The 16,158-nt window shown below is 35.6% G+C and overlaps 1 protein-coding gene across 5 annotated transcripts in view; it reads left to right on the plus strand.

Moving 5' to 3' along the window:
- LOC117403647 (F-BAR domain only protein 2-like) overlaps positions 1-15,638 on the plus strand; it is a 58,434-nt gene extending 42,796 nt beyond the window's left edge. For 2 of the 5 annotated variants that reach the window (XM_034928474.2, XM_034928469.2), the window contains exons 18-30: positions 136-236; positions 1,382-1,459; positions 3,071-3,577; positions 4,060-4,217; positions 4,658-4,787; positions 5,470-5,529; positions 8,064-8,175; positions 8,560-8,715; positions 9,031-9,163; positions 10,894-11,093; positions 11,385-11,449; positions 11,884-12,048; positions 13,264-15,638. In XM_034928474.2, coding sequence (XP_034784365.2) covers positions 136-236; positions 1,382-1,459; positions 3,071-3,577; positions 4,060-4,217; positions 4,658-4,787; positions 5,470-5,529; positions 8,064-8,175; positions 8,560-8,715; positions 9,031-9,163; positions 10,894-11,093; positions 11,385-11,449; positions 11,884-12,048; positions 13,264-13,286 — 1,888 coding nt within the window. In that variant the 3' untranslated portion in view covers positions 13,287-15,638. The remainder of the gene's footprint in view (positions 1-135; positions 237-1,381; positions 1,460-3,070; positions 3,578-4,059; positions 4,218-4,657; positions 4,788-5,469; positions 5,530-8,063; positions 8,176-8,559; positions 8,716-9,030; positions 9,164-10,893; positions 11,094-11,384; positions 11,450-11,883; positions 12,049-13,263) is intronic. The other 3 variants (XM_034928475.2, XM_034928479.2, XM_034928484.2) reach the window with 3 other exon arrangements.
- Positions 15,639-16,158: the final 520 nt, after the last annotated feature.

Raw genomic sequence — 16,158 nt, forward strand, 5'->3', positions numbered from 1 at the left:
ATAAAATATAACACCTTTATTTTAAAAAGCACCTGTTTTATTCAGAAAATGATGGTATACCTGATATGTCCTAAACTGACACCTGACGTATGCCCCAGTTCAAAGACAATTCCATCGATTTATTCCCTGTTGTAGAAGCAGACGAGTCAACAGTGACCTCCTCTCTCTGGACCCACTGTTCGGGCCTCCTCTTGAGTCATCGTCTTCGTCATCCTCTCTTTCTACATCTTCAACCGGTAACTGTGTTTAAAATGAGCTGTTTTCTAAATAAATACATTAAAACATGGTTATCCATAATTTGAAATAGGCTTTTAGGAAATAACAATGATGAGGCGATTGTGTATTATTATTATTATTATTATTATTATTATTATTATTATTATAACAGGTTTGCAACAAAACAAAGACTATCCATTATGGCAAGCCAAATAATTGTTTAGAGATATCTCAAATTGCATTTTAAGATATCTTGAAATATTTAGAGATATCTGTAAAACATTTCCAGATATCTTAAATTGAATTCCAGATATCTTTAATTGTGCAGTTTTTAAGATATCTAAAATTAATTTAAAGATAGGTAAAGTTTCATTTTAAGTGGCAGTAATTACACATTGGCATTGTAAATACTTACCACTGTAGGTATTATTGTCTCAGCATGTGAGGCAGGTTTTATTACAAATAGTGACCATTACTATGTAAGTACATAGCAGTTACATTTAAAACATTCAATACACGTGTTATTACATAGTACTTAATGTGTAATTACCACCACTAAGAGTCTGGTGGCTTTGCTGTGGATCTGCAGTGAAAAATGGCGGAACATGTTTTGGAGAATGCGTGTTTCAGCCTTCATTTCCCAAGTCGCTGGGGAATTGCAGTGGTGAACCGGGATAAAAGCAGTAACTGGGGAGAAAACCGGGGTAAAAACAATTTAAAAAAAATTTAAAAAAAACCTGTCAGAGTTACAGACATTGAGAACCCTCCATTGCCAATTTCTTCTTAACTTGTTTAATGCAAATGAATTGATTGATCACTTGAATCTGATCTGCAGTATTGTTAATGTGATCAATTTGGGATGGGCAGGTTGGTTGTTGCTCAGCTCAGCCCATTTAATCCAGCTTTGCAATATATTCAGCAAAACATTCAGCAAGCAAACCCTTAGAAAAAAATAAAAGTTTGCCTATCCTAAAAATTGTTTCTGTACATCACATTTTAAACGTTTGAGTTTGAAAATTAAAAGGTTGAATTGTCGTTCAATCTATATGATAGATAACAAACACACTTTATTATACCTCCACATGAAATTTAGAGCTGATAAACCCTAACTATTAACACTGTTGTTCTTTCTTATTCCTTTCTGCCTTCTGGTCCTATTCTTTAGTCGTTCCTACCATTTCCCAAAGCTTTCCTATCTCTGTCCAAACTAAAGATTCTGCAGTATGTTCTTCGATTGCCACAGGTAAAACACTTTGAGCGCATGCTGTTCCATTTTTGTATTCCTGCAGTAAGATTTACCGTGCAAGCCTTATGGTGTACCAGATGTTTTGTTGCAGTGAATAATGTTCTTAGCAACAGTTTTCTTTTTCAATTCCAATGCATTTCACCTTTAATTTGTTTGTTCAAGTATGACACTTCAGCATCTGTTTGTCAGTCCTTCATTCTTGTATACAAATCTTGTAGGACGGGAGAGTTCAGAAAACTCTGAAGGTTTAGAAAGTATTCATGGCAGGACCGTGGAATTTGCTTACTGTGTTTTTGTAGTACTACACACTAAATTGCACTGTCCAGTTATGAAAACACCTTGAACAACTGTTGTCTCACCACCACTTTATTTATTTATTTTCTTAATAATCGCATTACCTTTTTTGAAATTTGCAAAGAAAAAAAAACTGCTAATCTACAGCTATGGTTAAATGTTTTGCATCACCTACAATTTTAGGATTGAGACAATTAAAAAAATAAAATAAATAAGAACATTTAAAAAATGTAAAACTAAAAAACAATGTGAACATAATTTAGATGTTTTATTTAACATCATGCAATCAAATAAACTACAAAATGATATCACAAGAGTCTACGGGAAGCCATAATAGCGGTACAGTATTATTATTTATTTATTAGCAGATGCCCTTATCCAGGGCGACTTACAGTCGTAAACAAAAATACATTTCAAGAATCACAGTACAAGTATTAATACAATTAAGAGCAAGATAAAATACAATGACTTCTCATATTAGATTTCGAAATGTCGCATTTTTCAATTTTTCCCTTTTTTCGTGAAGTATATGGAAAACAACAAAGCGGTGTGTAATTCAATATTTAACTTAACATTATTCAGCAGGTTTCATTCGACTATGTGGCCAAATTGGTTAATTCTATATATAGGGTGATTCAAAACATTTGGCCATTGCTGTACACATACTTCAATAGTATCACGCTAGTTTGCTGTTCCACTGCAGGGCAATATCTAACAATTGAAACAAGATCCTTTAAACAGGATTGCTGACTAACTCTTTGACTACCCTAGGATAGCTTGTTAAATAGTTTCAATGTCTTGTACTGTAGAATGGGCATGTTAATATATTTGGGTGATCAGAGCTCAGGTGGACCACATTTATGTGCATGCAAGAAGAGCTGTGTGTGACTCGTGCCCCATTTGGGTAGAACGCATGTGACAGTGACCTGTGATCTAACCTTGTGGTTACACTAAATTAGTATAATTAACGCTTGTTTCAAGGGCTTTCCAACCAAATGTAATTAATTTTACTCAAGGAATTGAGCAACCACTCCTTGAGCAACCACTCCTTGGTCAACTTGAGATGGAGTGACCCATTAGTATAATGCTGGAACAATGCTCTTTTTGAGTGGAGATATCTTTTCCAGACTTGCATAGATGTATGTCTGCAGTGTTGAGATAAAGAAGGAAGTAGTGGAAACATTACACTTACAGTATTAAAAAGCATCATTGAAAGATTATTGCTCTCTTAAATGGCTCAATGCTAGTTTCTGTTCAATTGTGCCTTTTGGGATATTGCATTGTGCTGCTTTCAACTGTTCCTTTTTCCTTCAGCTGATCTAATGCTGCACAATGAGAACTCCTCTCTGTCCAGTTCTCCTAATGCTTCAGCTTGGGGTGTAGTAGGTGAATGCTTCCTTGGACGCCAGCCAGATTCAGGCCACAAGAGCCCTCTCTCAGAGCATTCTAAATGCCCAGGTCTAAGCACTGCTGTTACTATGACAGCTGCTCCAGAAAGCATGGACATCCTGTCTTCCTTGTCTTGGTCTCAGTGTCAGTGGATATCATTTACAGATGAACTGATGTCATACAGACATTTCAATGCAAGCCCAAAGGAGCCCCAAAGACTGCAGTCTAAATCTAAAGCAAACTCTCCGTCTTCCTCCTCTTCCTCCTCCTCTTCCTCCGCTGTTAAATGCATTTCTAATCACCTGAGTGAGCTTTGCAGTGATTTCACGCACAGCACAACATCGTTTATTGAAGAAAACGTCAGAATGTCATCCACTTCCCCAGCACCAGTGGATATAAACTTAGCACCTGTTCTTAATCCCAAACATAATGGTAATGGAAAGCATGAATTGTACGATGTTGTTCAGTAAATAGGGTATTTTCAGTTAGTAACCTATTGTGTACTGGACACAGCATCGATTTGAAAACTCTGTGTGTGTGTGTGTGCATCATAGATATTTAGGATGTGGATGCCTGTAGTAACTACTTGCATGGAGTGTTGTGTCAATTTCGAATTGCTTGTGGTGCAGTATCATACAAAATGTATTTTTTCATACATGATAATAAAATCTCAAACATAAGGTTAATGTTTCCCACTTGAAAGAAACTCCATAAGCTACTTGTAGTTGACAGTTTTATATGCAATCCAAGAAGGATATACGTACCCAACAAAGAATGTATGCTTTCCTTTTTTATATAAAATATACTCGTATTTGCTGTGCTGTTTTAACCTAATGTTATGTATGCTTATTTAATTTTATTTCTAACAAGTTCCTTCTTCTTAACTTGTATTTTTTTAATTCGGCTCTTGACAGTGTCTCAGCCAGCCAGACCCACAACTCCTCAGATTACAGCAGTGTCTCAGCCGGCCAGACCCACGACTCCTCTCACTACAGCTGCAATAGTGCCGCCACCACGACCAACCTCGCGACCAAAGCTCTCTGCAGTAAAACTTGGTGGCATCAATGAAATAGTAAGTCATGATAGATCGAAAAAGTAAAGACTGCTTTGAAAACTGCAAAATGTAAAAATGACAAAACCTCTTTGTCTGATAGGCTAATGTCTGCGGTCATTGACATGGCTATTCAATCTTTTTGCAGCAGATAGAGGGTTAAACCTGCCCCTTGCAGTATTAAGTTAGGACTAATCTGTCGTTTTATGAAATTTTCCAGGCCATCACCATTTTAAATTGATTAGTTCAAATTGATGTTTGTAAAACTGGCTTTTGGTGTATTATTATATGACTAATTCCTTACAAGGCCTGCGTTAGTGGGTGGTACGAACCCTACTGTACATATTTGTCTGTTTTGTGAACATGTTCTTGCCCTCCACTGCTTGCAGATAGAAGCAGAATAGTCTAAAAGGATACATTTCCCTTCTCATTAATATTAAGAAAATGCATTTGTTTTCTAGGCCAGACCGTTTAGTCCACCGAAGATAACGAATGCCAGCCCACCCCCTGCAGCCCCCCTGGCTCGTGCAGAAAGCACTTCCTCTATATCGTCCTCCACGTCGCTCACTGCCACAAGCAACCCAGCTGTGGGTAAGTTCCATCGCAGTTCAGAGCTATGTGGTTGTGAATGTGTGTTGCAGTGTAAGAGTTTGTATAATTGGCTGGTATCCTTCGCAACACAAATTTTTACAAGCCATAGCTGTAAGCAACAGACAAAACTAGCCTTTCACAATGCTGTTGTATTCAGGGATAGAAATAAGACTCCAATTGCAGGTTTTAAAACAAGCTTGATTAGCCCCAGTGTATAGGTAACAAGCTCAGGTGTGTCTTATTAAACTTAAGGAAAAACAGGATTGGATCAAACTGCTATGCAATGTGAGCCCTATTTCCATCCCTGTGTCGCTAAAAGAAATATTGGAGATCCCATACAGGAATTATTTACATTATAAATAGATCAAAAAGTATGCTTGATTTAGTTTATTGTATATCACAAGTCTTTGATAAACTCCTTAATAGTTTGATATTAATGACTCAGCACATACTCCTATCTAGACCAATACTAAAAGTTATTGGGCTGCTTTCAGTTGAGTAACAGATTTAACAAAACAACGAATTGATGTATTGGCATAGTTCTGTATATTTTGACTGCCCTACCCAAGTGTATACCATTTTGTTTTTTCTTTTAAGATGGCACTGCATGATTTGCTTGTATTTGGTTTGGTTTGTTTTTGTATTTTTGCTTTGTTTTGTTCCTTTTTTAAAAATGTCATAGAGGATGATGTGTTCATTGGGAAACTGCCTACATTTGAAAAGCGCTGTGAGACACCAGCAGGTACAGTAGCAGAAGTGAACCTGTCAATTCTGTCTCCTAACACTCTCCTACTGGATTGGCATGCTCTAACAATTGATCTAAAAATCCAGCTCCTATCTGGCTTTGTGTGAAAATCTACCGCTTTTATTAGTTATTCTGAGACCAGAACTAACCCATAAAGTTTTATTTCAGATATCAGCATGTTCCTCCTGATCATGTAGTTGGGAATGACAAATTAGTCTGCCATTGGTGTATTTTTACATTGTTTGCAATATTGAGTCATTGACATCTTATTTCAGTTTGTGACCAAAACGTAGAGAGCATAGCATCCCTGAATAGCTAGGTTTTTTTTTTGTTGTTTGTTTTTTTTAACTTGCATCTCCAAATAATTTGTTTTATTTGCATGAGTATATTTTGATATTTATCTGGACTTTTGCCCTCTTGTAAAAGAGATTGAATCTCAAAAGAATTTCCTGGATAAATAAAAGTTGAAGAAATAGATACATAAAAACAAATCACTCGGCAATAACACCTGTTGTAATTAGGGGTGCACCAATAATCGGTAGCCTATCGGCATGGCACCGATATAAGAAAAAAAAAAATCCACGATCAGCAGTTTTTGTTATTTTAGCTGATTTAATGTACACAGATATTCATGCATGAATTTATTCCAACACAGAATTGAATGTTTGGTCAGGCTCGCTTACTATACTAATGATGCAAGAACACTGAGACCGTCATATTCCCAGTGCTCAAAAGAGCTGTGTGTTTTGGATGTTTTTTTTTTAAATATCTGAAGGCAACAATAGGATAGTGAGTTGTGTGCAGCAGAACAGACTTGATGCTACATTAAATCAAACAATGAACTTGAGTAGAATATTATTCTGATGCTTTTTAAAGAGTTCTCTTCTTTTGAATATTTAAGACACCTGCCCATGCTGCTCAACACTCTCCGCGTCCAAACAGCAAAACAAGTCCTCTTAGTTCGTGCAGACTGCCGGGTTGTTACATTATTATTATTATTATTATTATTATTATTATTATTATTATTATTATTATTATTATTATTATTATTATTATTATACAGTGTACTTCAAAATGGCATTTTGTAATTTGTGTTTACCCTGTTTAATCTGCATTGGTTGTGGGTGTATTTGGCAGAATTTTGAAGCAGAAATTGATTACTGTGCTGTCTTTATTTAAGTAACAAATTCAAGTTGGACTGAATTTTGTAACTGGAAATTTAACCGGAATCTTTTTTTTTCTTTTTATTAAGTGAACAATTTAAGTTGTGCTGCATTTTTAGCAGTGTATCTTTTAAAATAAGAATTTAACGAACGTTGATGTAGTTGACATTGCGTAGGCTACAATTTTATTTTCTAATGTACTGTATAGGTAGAAGTTATAATACGCAATGTTTGACAGTATGTGGCTATCAAAGTTAAGGGTCATATATTTTTTTCTACAGAACTGTTTTTACTAGTACAAATGCAAAATGTTCCTTTTTTAACATTTATAATAATAAAACAGTATAAATATAGGCCCTGTGCCTTGTTCTATTAGTTTACAATAGCCTTGTTCTAGTAGTTTACAATAGCTTAACTGCTCCATTATCAGTATCCGCTGATATGGGTAGATAACCATCGGCTATCAATATCAGCCAAAAAAGTCTTTATTGGTGCACCCCTATTTGTAATGCTAAAGGAATCCTAACCTAACTTGAATTTATTATAGTATTACTGAATATACAAAGTGTGTAACGCCCGAATGCGTTTTCTAGCTGAACATTAATCCTGAAAGTAATGATTGAAGCAGGGTACAGAGAAAGCATGCCTAGGCACATTGCTGAACCTTGACAGAATGCGTTCTACCTACGTAACTGCTTCGACCTCTGTCTCAAGAGCATGCTTGCTATGTTTAAGGAATAAGTGGACTTGTGTGCATGAAACCCTAGTGAGAAAGGCTGCCATAGACACGAGCTTCAAATGAATTTGTTAAAATGCTGAATATGAAATCAGATCTTAAGATTGTGCTGTAACATGTGGCCATTATTTGTGAGGACGGTTTGTGTGGGCTGTAGCTGGAGTTCTGCTGAATGAAATGGTCTGGTTGTGCTGTCTGTGACCCAAGCGTCATTTTTGTACCACTCTCGGCTACAACAATCATTACACTTGGGATGTACAGTACTTGAACAAACTAAATTCAGACCCGCTTTATCCAGTATTTGTAATCGCATGTGCCAGAAGTGCAGCTGACATTGATAATGTTATTTCACAGTTACACTTCCATGCAAGACCCTGTTTTTTAAATAGCAGCATCATATTCATAAATGTCTTCCCTACACACTTTATAACCCTTTCCGTTGCATGTAATCTTGAGCATGATATCCATGTACTGTAGTTTGTAAAAAATGTTAAGAGCATGTTGTTTATAATCCTGCCCTTCCCCCATTTCCATTTATATATAGCGCTTTTTAACTTATTTTTTTTATTACACTATTCTCATATTCATGTTCTGTTAATATTTTTTGAATCTTCTATTCTGTTTCACTGTAGGGATTTCTCGGGGCCCCAGTCCAATTAGCCTTGGATCTCTGGACTCGTTACCTATTGCAGCAGCCTTCACTGAGTCTGTCAACGCCTACTTCAAAGGAGCAGACCCCTCTAAGTTAGTGTCACATGACTAGTTTTTTTTTTTTTTTTTTATTACCAGCCCTAAGAGCAGTTTAATAACTCAGGCAGATAAGGTAGGTCAAGGGGAATCTTGACACATTTCTTTGACTAAAACAGAGCAGTTGCCAGACAGGGTGATGCCAAATGCGCAACCATCTTCACTTTTCCAGACAATGTTTGAAACTGTCCTAGTCTTTTAAGATGTGCAATGTCCTTTATTAAACCGGAATAAGACAAAAAAAATAATACTTTAATTTTGAAGTTGACGGTTTCTTTTTTCTATATATAAAAGGTTCTATTGCTACTTTATGACAGCAACATCATGGTTGCTATATTATTTTGTAATTCTAGTGTTGGTTGTTTTCTCTTCCTTGTCCAGGTGCATTGTAAAAATTACAGGGGACATGACTGTGTCCTTCCCTACTGGAATTATCAAGATTTTTACCAGCAACCCATCACCACCAGTACTGAGCTTCAAGTTAAAGAACACGAGCAAACTTGAGCAGATTCTTCCAAACCAGCAACTTCTGTACAGGTAGATAAATCCGAGAACTTGTTCAAAAGACCTATAGAGGATTTTAACTCTTTCAACACTGCAGACCTGCAACCTAATATTGTAATGTACATCTCTGTCCATGCTTAAAACACTAAAACAATGTAACTGGTAAAACTAGGGTGTCTATAAAGTTACTTTGTTGTAAATAGGTACAGTTTTGTTCATCTTGGTTCACTTTGTGTTTAACTGAATCATCCACATGTTCACTTAGAGAGTGGTATTGTCTCTATGCTGTGGTAGTGTTGAGGCTGTGTACAGTTTGTTTGAGCAAACAGGTTTATTTTTGTATTTTAGTGACCCATCACAAAGTGATTCTAATACCCAGGACTTCTGGATGAATATGCAAGCCCTTACTGCCTACCTCAGAAAAATGTCTGAACAGAATCCCTCAGCTTCATACTACAATGTTGACATCTTAAAATACCAGGTAATCTACCGCATTCAAAAGTGGTTTGGATGACAAAAACTGATTTTATATATATATATATATATATATATATATATATATATAATATATATATATAAATAAATGGGGAACACTTATCAACAGAATACAGCTAGTTGATTTTATATATAAAAAAATAAATAAAATAAATCCCCAAGCTTTTATTTTGTAAAGCACACATCTTTGTTAAGTTAGCAATGCTTTTTCAAGAGTAGTTACAACTAGAAGGTTGTATGACTGACACAGAAATCACAACAGTGCAAATGATAATGCTCATATAACCGTTTCATAAAAGTCCTGCGATTGCGATGAGGCTGCGATGTCGCAGAGGTCGTCGCGGCGTGCTTTTCATAAAGCACTTTGCAAGTGCCGTCACTTGCGATCACTCGCGATCTGCGATGAGGGAAATCAATAACTCGGTAATGACTTTTAAGGCACAGTGAAAGCTATTTTTTTTTTTTAAGAAAAAAATGATAGTATTGAAATGGATGGTCAAGATAAATCCATTCTATTTGGCAAGTTTTCTGGAAGTTTAATTCACGAAGAAAAAGAACATTGCAGCTGATCACTGATGCAGTAAACACTGTTGGGGAGGAGCAAAGAACATTAGCCGTAATAAGAAAGAAATTGATAGATCTAGCGAGCAGAACGAAATTAAAAGGAAAAAGAAGGCAGATGAAAAAGCTTTAAAGTTGATTGAGGACCTCACTGTTGACAGAAATTTGGAGCTGTGTAGAAGTGACAGGCTGTACTTTGAAGTTCTATACATGCATACATACATACATATGGAAAGCCCTTCTTCAGCTGTGTAGAAAAAGCAAATGCTGTGTAGTATGAACGTATAGAAAAAGTTTACTGATCTGTGTTTACTTTTCTTTCTACACAGCTGAAAACGGGCTTTTAGCCAAAACGTATGTAGCCAGCTATGCACACTCGCTACATTGACACTTTTATTAGTCTTTATTAGGGGGCATGCCTGATAATCAAGCTGCGTTTAGCCTCATTATTTAAACATGTGGGGCAGGTGTCAAGGAGGTGGCTGCTGCAACAAAGCGTTGTTATTGCTGTGGTGAAGTGTAGCTGAGACGAATCGAGGAAAGTGTTTTTGTTTCTGTGATTTGGGGATGTGGCAGGTTTCTTTAGATCTAGAAGTGAGGAGGCACTTGTCACTATTTTTGTCGCTTGAGTTTGGTCAGTTTTATTTATTTGTAATGCTATTAGCATACTGAATAAATCGGTACTTTTGGTATATGATTGTATTTAATAAATAAACCATGTTTGTTTTTACAACTTGACCTTGCTTTTATGTTTTATGAAACCTAATTTTTTGTTTGTGAGGTGCTTGCGATTTGCAAATTGTCACAAATCGCTTTTATGAAACGGACCCCAGAGGGTTAGTGTCTTTGGTGTTTTGGAGGAATGCTTTGATATGACAATCTACAATTCTGCATGTTTCTTTCCCCCATAACTATGAAGGTGAATATACAAATGTTCAAATCATTGCAACAAGTCAATCACAGTTTAGAAGTCACAAACTTTCAGAGACTAACATATGTACAAGACTACATATACAAGTAGTTGCAGCATGCTCACTTACATAAAAAAAGTCCCGTTAAGTGTTGCTTGAAGTATAAAGGTTGCATAGTGCTGTTTCAGAGATTTTTCTTAATGATAAGTATAATTTATAGTTTTCATTTCTTTGTTTTTTCTAGGTCGCGTCAAATGGAATCCAGTCGACTCCTCTAAATCTGGCAACATACTGGAAGTGCTCTCCAACCACAACTGACGTCCGAGTGGATTACAGATACAATCCAGAGTCCATGCTGACTCCCGGCATTCTGGCAAACGTGCAGGTTCTGGTGCCAGTCGATGGAGGAGTTACAAATATGCAGTCTCTTCCAACAGCCGTTTGGTAAACCTTATTGATATGTGGCTACTACCATCCATGTCCTTTATTTATTTACTTCTGTTTATTTTATTCTATTCAATATTTGCCGCCTTATGTCCGCAAACTGTAAAATAGCCAGTGCAACCCCAAAACTGCTTAACTACGTAATGAAAAACACACACTATGGAGGGTCTAACTTCACCCTTGGAAATAAAAATTGCTAACCCGCAGCTTACTTTAACACACAAGATTTTTAAATTTTATTACAGATTATTATTATTTTTTTATTTATTTATTTATTTATTTTTTTAACAGGAATGCAGAGCAGAAGAAAGCATTATGGAAGTTAAAAGATATATCGGAAAAATCTGAGAACGCAGGTATGTAACACACATAGGTTTAAAATGTTGCATTAATTAATGGTAAATAGTTTATGAAGGGTTGCTACTGAATGTACACAACTGAAAAAATTAAGAGCAAACCTTAAATATGGGAAAAATAACACCATGAACATAGTCAAAAAGTTTTGAAGGCCCTGAGTCTGTTCTGATGCTAGATAATGCCCATTGTCATAGAGCAGGAGACAATAGAGGTTATGGACTGGCCAGCAAGAAGACCAGACCTTAATCCCATAGAACACATTTGGGACCTAGGATGTTGTGTTCGTCAGTACTGTAACCCTCCATGTGGCATCAGCGAGCTTGGTGTTGCACTGACTGAAGAATTCCAGTTTGAAATGTTGCTGCTTTTAATTTTACACTACATTCAACTGCTATGGTGATCTTTTAAAACAGATGTTTTGCCATTTTCATAGGTTCAGGATCCATGAGGGCAAAATTTGAACTTTCAGAAGGACCCACTAACCCTGCCACACTCGCAGTGCAATTCTTAAGTGAAGGAAGCACACTTTCAGGGGTAGAAATAGAGCTGGTTGGCTCTGGATACAGACTTTCCTTAACAAAGAAGAGATTTGCAACAGGTAGGAAGCTAGTTATCTTTGATCCGTATGAACTTCTTTATTTACATGGCATGCAATCAGTGTTGCATGTGTCTAAGAAAGCATCAATAAAAAAACTAAACCAATTGATTTTTTTGTATTTGTAACTTTTTATATACTTCTCATACCTCACAGCTTTACTATGTATTATTTTTAACCTAATGTTCATGAATTTTGATCATATTTCATTTTGGAAATCATCTTTGTACAGTAAGCCAACATCTAAATAAATAAAAAATGACTTTGCAGTTACAAAGGGGTGATCTACACAGAGACCCACCAGCCTGGGGATGTACTTTTAACCTATTCATCTAAAAGGTTGCATTCTATAACTGAAAGGAATTGGCTTTTGTTAATGGGCTATAATGCTACGTTGTTCAAGTCTCACTGGGTTAAAGAAAGCTCTCGGTTTGAATGACTTCCTTTCAGGTAGCCTGTTAGATTTGTACTTTTTCTAGGTCAATTCAACTCAATAGTGTCTTAATGTGAAACTGGGGGAAAGGCTTTGGTTTGTCACTGGTTGCAAGCCTGTCTGCCATTAGGGGGACATCCATAACCCCTGGGGCCACAAATGTGGTCATGTCACTGATGGGTTTTCTCTACATACAGGGAAAAATCAAGACCTGAATGGGTTATATACAAATTACAAAATGAAGTCAATTCTAAGACGAAGGTCTTGACCGTTTTTAGTGTCTTCATTTAACCAGCTGATCGGTTCTCTCCACCCCTTGAATGTTTTTAAAGGCACTCGGGCTGATCTTTTTAAACTTAGTATTATGGTGCCAGATATTGTTTTGCTTCTAAACTGCGAGAACTAAATAACGAATGCACGAGCATGCCACGTAATGTTTGTCAAATTGTTTCACAAGCTGAGATGGAAAGATATATCTGAAAAGTGCAATAAACGATCCCACCTAAAATCTTTTTTTTTTTTAAATGTAAAATTAAATGAAGAAACCAAGATTTTAGTTAAAATGATGCTGGCCCTACTAAAAATTTTGAATGGACAGTTAGGGTCATAAAGCTGAAATCCTTTACAGAGAAACCCAGCAGTCTGAGAGTATTGTACTTGAAAGGTTTGAGATCCATCGAGGACATTTTGAATTCAAGTGACAGTGTGTTTACAAATTCTCGTCTTCTGTACATGGTGGTGGTGTTGTTTCAGCTCACAGACACATTTCTCTTTCCATTCTGCAGGAAGGTATATGGCAGACTGCTGATGATGCTAAAACAAAAGGACTTGGTCCAAGAAGCACAACTCTACTACAGCAGCTTCATCTGTTTGTTTCATGGTCCTGGAAACAAACATAAACAAAAACAGTTTTTAATATCAAATCTCAAGGTTTTGGCAATAACTTTTTGTTAATTTTGTTAATTCTGAAAAAAAAAGAAATCTTTAGAAATGTAATTGCACCTTTTTAGAACAGTAATATTGACTACATAAATTAGCACTGATGTGATTTTTTTTTTTAACACTGTTTTAAAAACTGGGCTTTCAGGAAATTTATGAAATTTAAAATCTTTACCGCAGTTTGATTTATTTAGACTTTTGTAAATCAAAACAGTAGTATATAGTCAAATGTGTATAGTTAATAATATGTATAATAATTATATATTGGACTGCTATAAATTATAAGAACCTGCACTAACCATCTTAGCTAGGGTATAATAAACAGGTTTAGATGCAATATCCTATAATGCTTTGCATATGACAATTATATTAAATCTAATGGGGATACTAAAAGAAAATTGGTGTGTAAATATTTGCAAATTGTGAGAATTGAAAGCTGTGCATCTCTGCAATGTTGTGTTCAAGCACTGTTTTAAAAGCTTGGTTTTAGAATGCTTGAATGGAATATCTGTAGACTACACTTTTGCAAGCATTTATGACTGTCGATGTAAAGACTTTAATTATTTTCTGTGAATACAACGTGCAATGTTCTGACAACTTCACTTTCAAAAACTGCATGGATTTTGTTTTTGGTATAAGTAGTTTCATATAAATGTTAACGTTGGTTATAGCTGATCAGTTCATTTTTCCATGGATGTTATGGTAACATTGGTGCCTCTTTTTAATCCGTCTGTCCCATGTCTCAATTGATGTGCCTATCTTTACTTTTTCAGAATCTATAATTCCTATACTTTATATTATGTGAGCACTACTCTTGACTGTTATGCATACAATTATTTAGTGCTCTTAAATATTGGATTTTGAAGGGAAGGGCTGGATACTTAGTTGAAGCTTGAATTTAAAGGGTATTAAAGTGATACAGGCGGTGGCTTTTATAATACACTCATTAGTTACTGTTCCTGCCTTTCACAATCTGTTTCTTTATAATAATACCACTGCTAAGAATTTCTTCAGTTTGCTAAAAAAAAACCCAAAAAAACCTTTTTATGCAGTGAGTTTTATATATGCATTATTGTTGTTTTTTTTGTTTTGTTTTTTTAAACACTCCTTTCTAAGGGGGTATTTGCAGTAACAAATGTCACTGTTATGCAGGGGTTATTCTTGCTAACAGTAGCTCTTGTAATTTATTGTAGAGTTGTTAACCTTCCAAACTGATGTATGATTTGGTGTCTGCTACTTTTTAAAAAAAAAATAGAAAATTAATGTAGCAGAAACACAAAAGATGAAGACAGAAAGGTGAATACAAAAAAATAGAAAGCAAATAGATGTATGCATTTCCCTTCTTAAATGTTGAGGAATATGCAGCTGCTTGTTGGAATGTTGCCCAAATGTAAGTGTATATTATGAATACCTCTATGGAAAATATGTATTTAACAGTTTGTATCTGATTTCCTGTGTGCCACGTGTGCTTGAACTAAAATGAGATTTAAAACTTAATAGAAAGGTAAACGCTGCCACATGTTCACTTTTTTGTTTTTGTTTGAAAAAAAAGCCAAGGAAAAATGTAACCTTTCAATTTGTGTATATTCTCGAAAAGCCACTGCATGAAAATGTTACTTGTGTCATTGTTGTGTTTTATGTTGGTCGCAGGCATGAGTCAGTCTGCAACTGAAACTGTGTTTTGAGGATTATGAAATGTAACCCTTTTAGTAATTGGATACTGCTGCTGTCTGTGTAGCTAAATGGAGGCAGTACGTTGTATTGTGCAGCAGTTTTTTTTTTTTTCGTTTTTGGGGGGGGGGGGGGGGTTGTAAGAAAAGGAGAAAGAGTGCATTTTATATAAGGCTAACCTCTCTATAGTGGCAACTTCTTTTGTTCTGATCCCTGATGTTGTCTATATGTTTGCAATCCAAATCTAAGTCTAATAAGGGCTGCGTTTCTTCCCAGTCTCACTGGATGCAAAGTAAGGCATAGCTCACTGTTCTCCCAGATATTGTTTTTTTTATATTTAAAGACTATTTCTAATATATTTACTTTGGCAACTTGTCAACTTTTTGTAAAAACTGTACATGGTTAAGACAATACTTGTATACAGAGAGTTCTTTCAGTATACAGAGAAGGAACAATGTCTTATTAAAGCAATATACACAGACTATCTCCTGGGTTCCATTGGTGATCTTCAGTGAAATAAAAAATAAAAGTCGCCTAATTCAGCAATAAAGTTGTTGCCGTGTTGCTTAAGGAAACTCCATAGTTAAATGGAACATATTGCAACCAGAAAAATAAGTATTAATAATAATACAAGGGCCTCTTAACTCTGATGTAAAGTGCTGATGGATCCCAAGTTGTAATTTTGCAATTTATAAATTTGCAGTTTTCTGGAAAGCTACAGTGCCTTAGCTAACATACGATGCCAGCTAAATAGGGCACTTCTACTGTTTAGTTACCACATGCCAAATAGTCACATATGGTCAAACAGCTTTTTAACTGCTTTTATAATGAATTCAATTAAACTTAACGTTACTACATAGATAATATGGCTTTTAAAGTTTTTTTTTTGTTTGTTTTTTTTTTTAGAATAATCAAATAGGTGTTTTTTGAAGTATTGCTGGTGCATCTCTTATGCATTATTGCTATTATTTATTATTCCAATGTTAATGGTTTTGCTGTATCTGTTGAAGTAACACTGGGGAAGCCACAGCTATTAGCTGCCAGAGTTGAAGTATAAAAAGCCTGAATAT

The sequence above is a fragment of the Acipenser ruthenus genome, chromosome 2 (genome assembly GCF_902713425.1).
Source record: "Acipenser ruthenus chromosome 2, fAciRut3.2 maternal haplotype, whole genome shotgun sequence".
NCBI classification, from domain to species: domain Eukaryota; kingdom Metazoa; phylum Chordata; class Actinopteri; order Acipenseriformes; family Acipenseridae; genus Acipenser; species Acipenser ruthenus.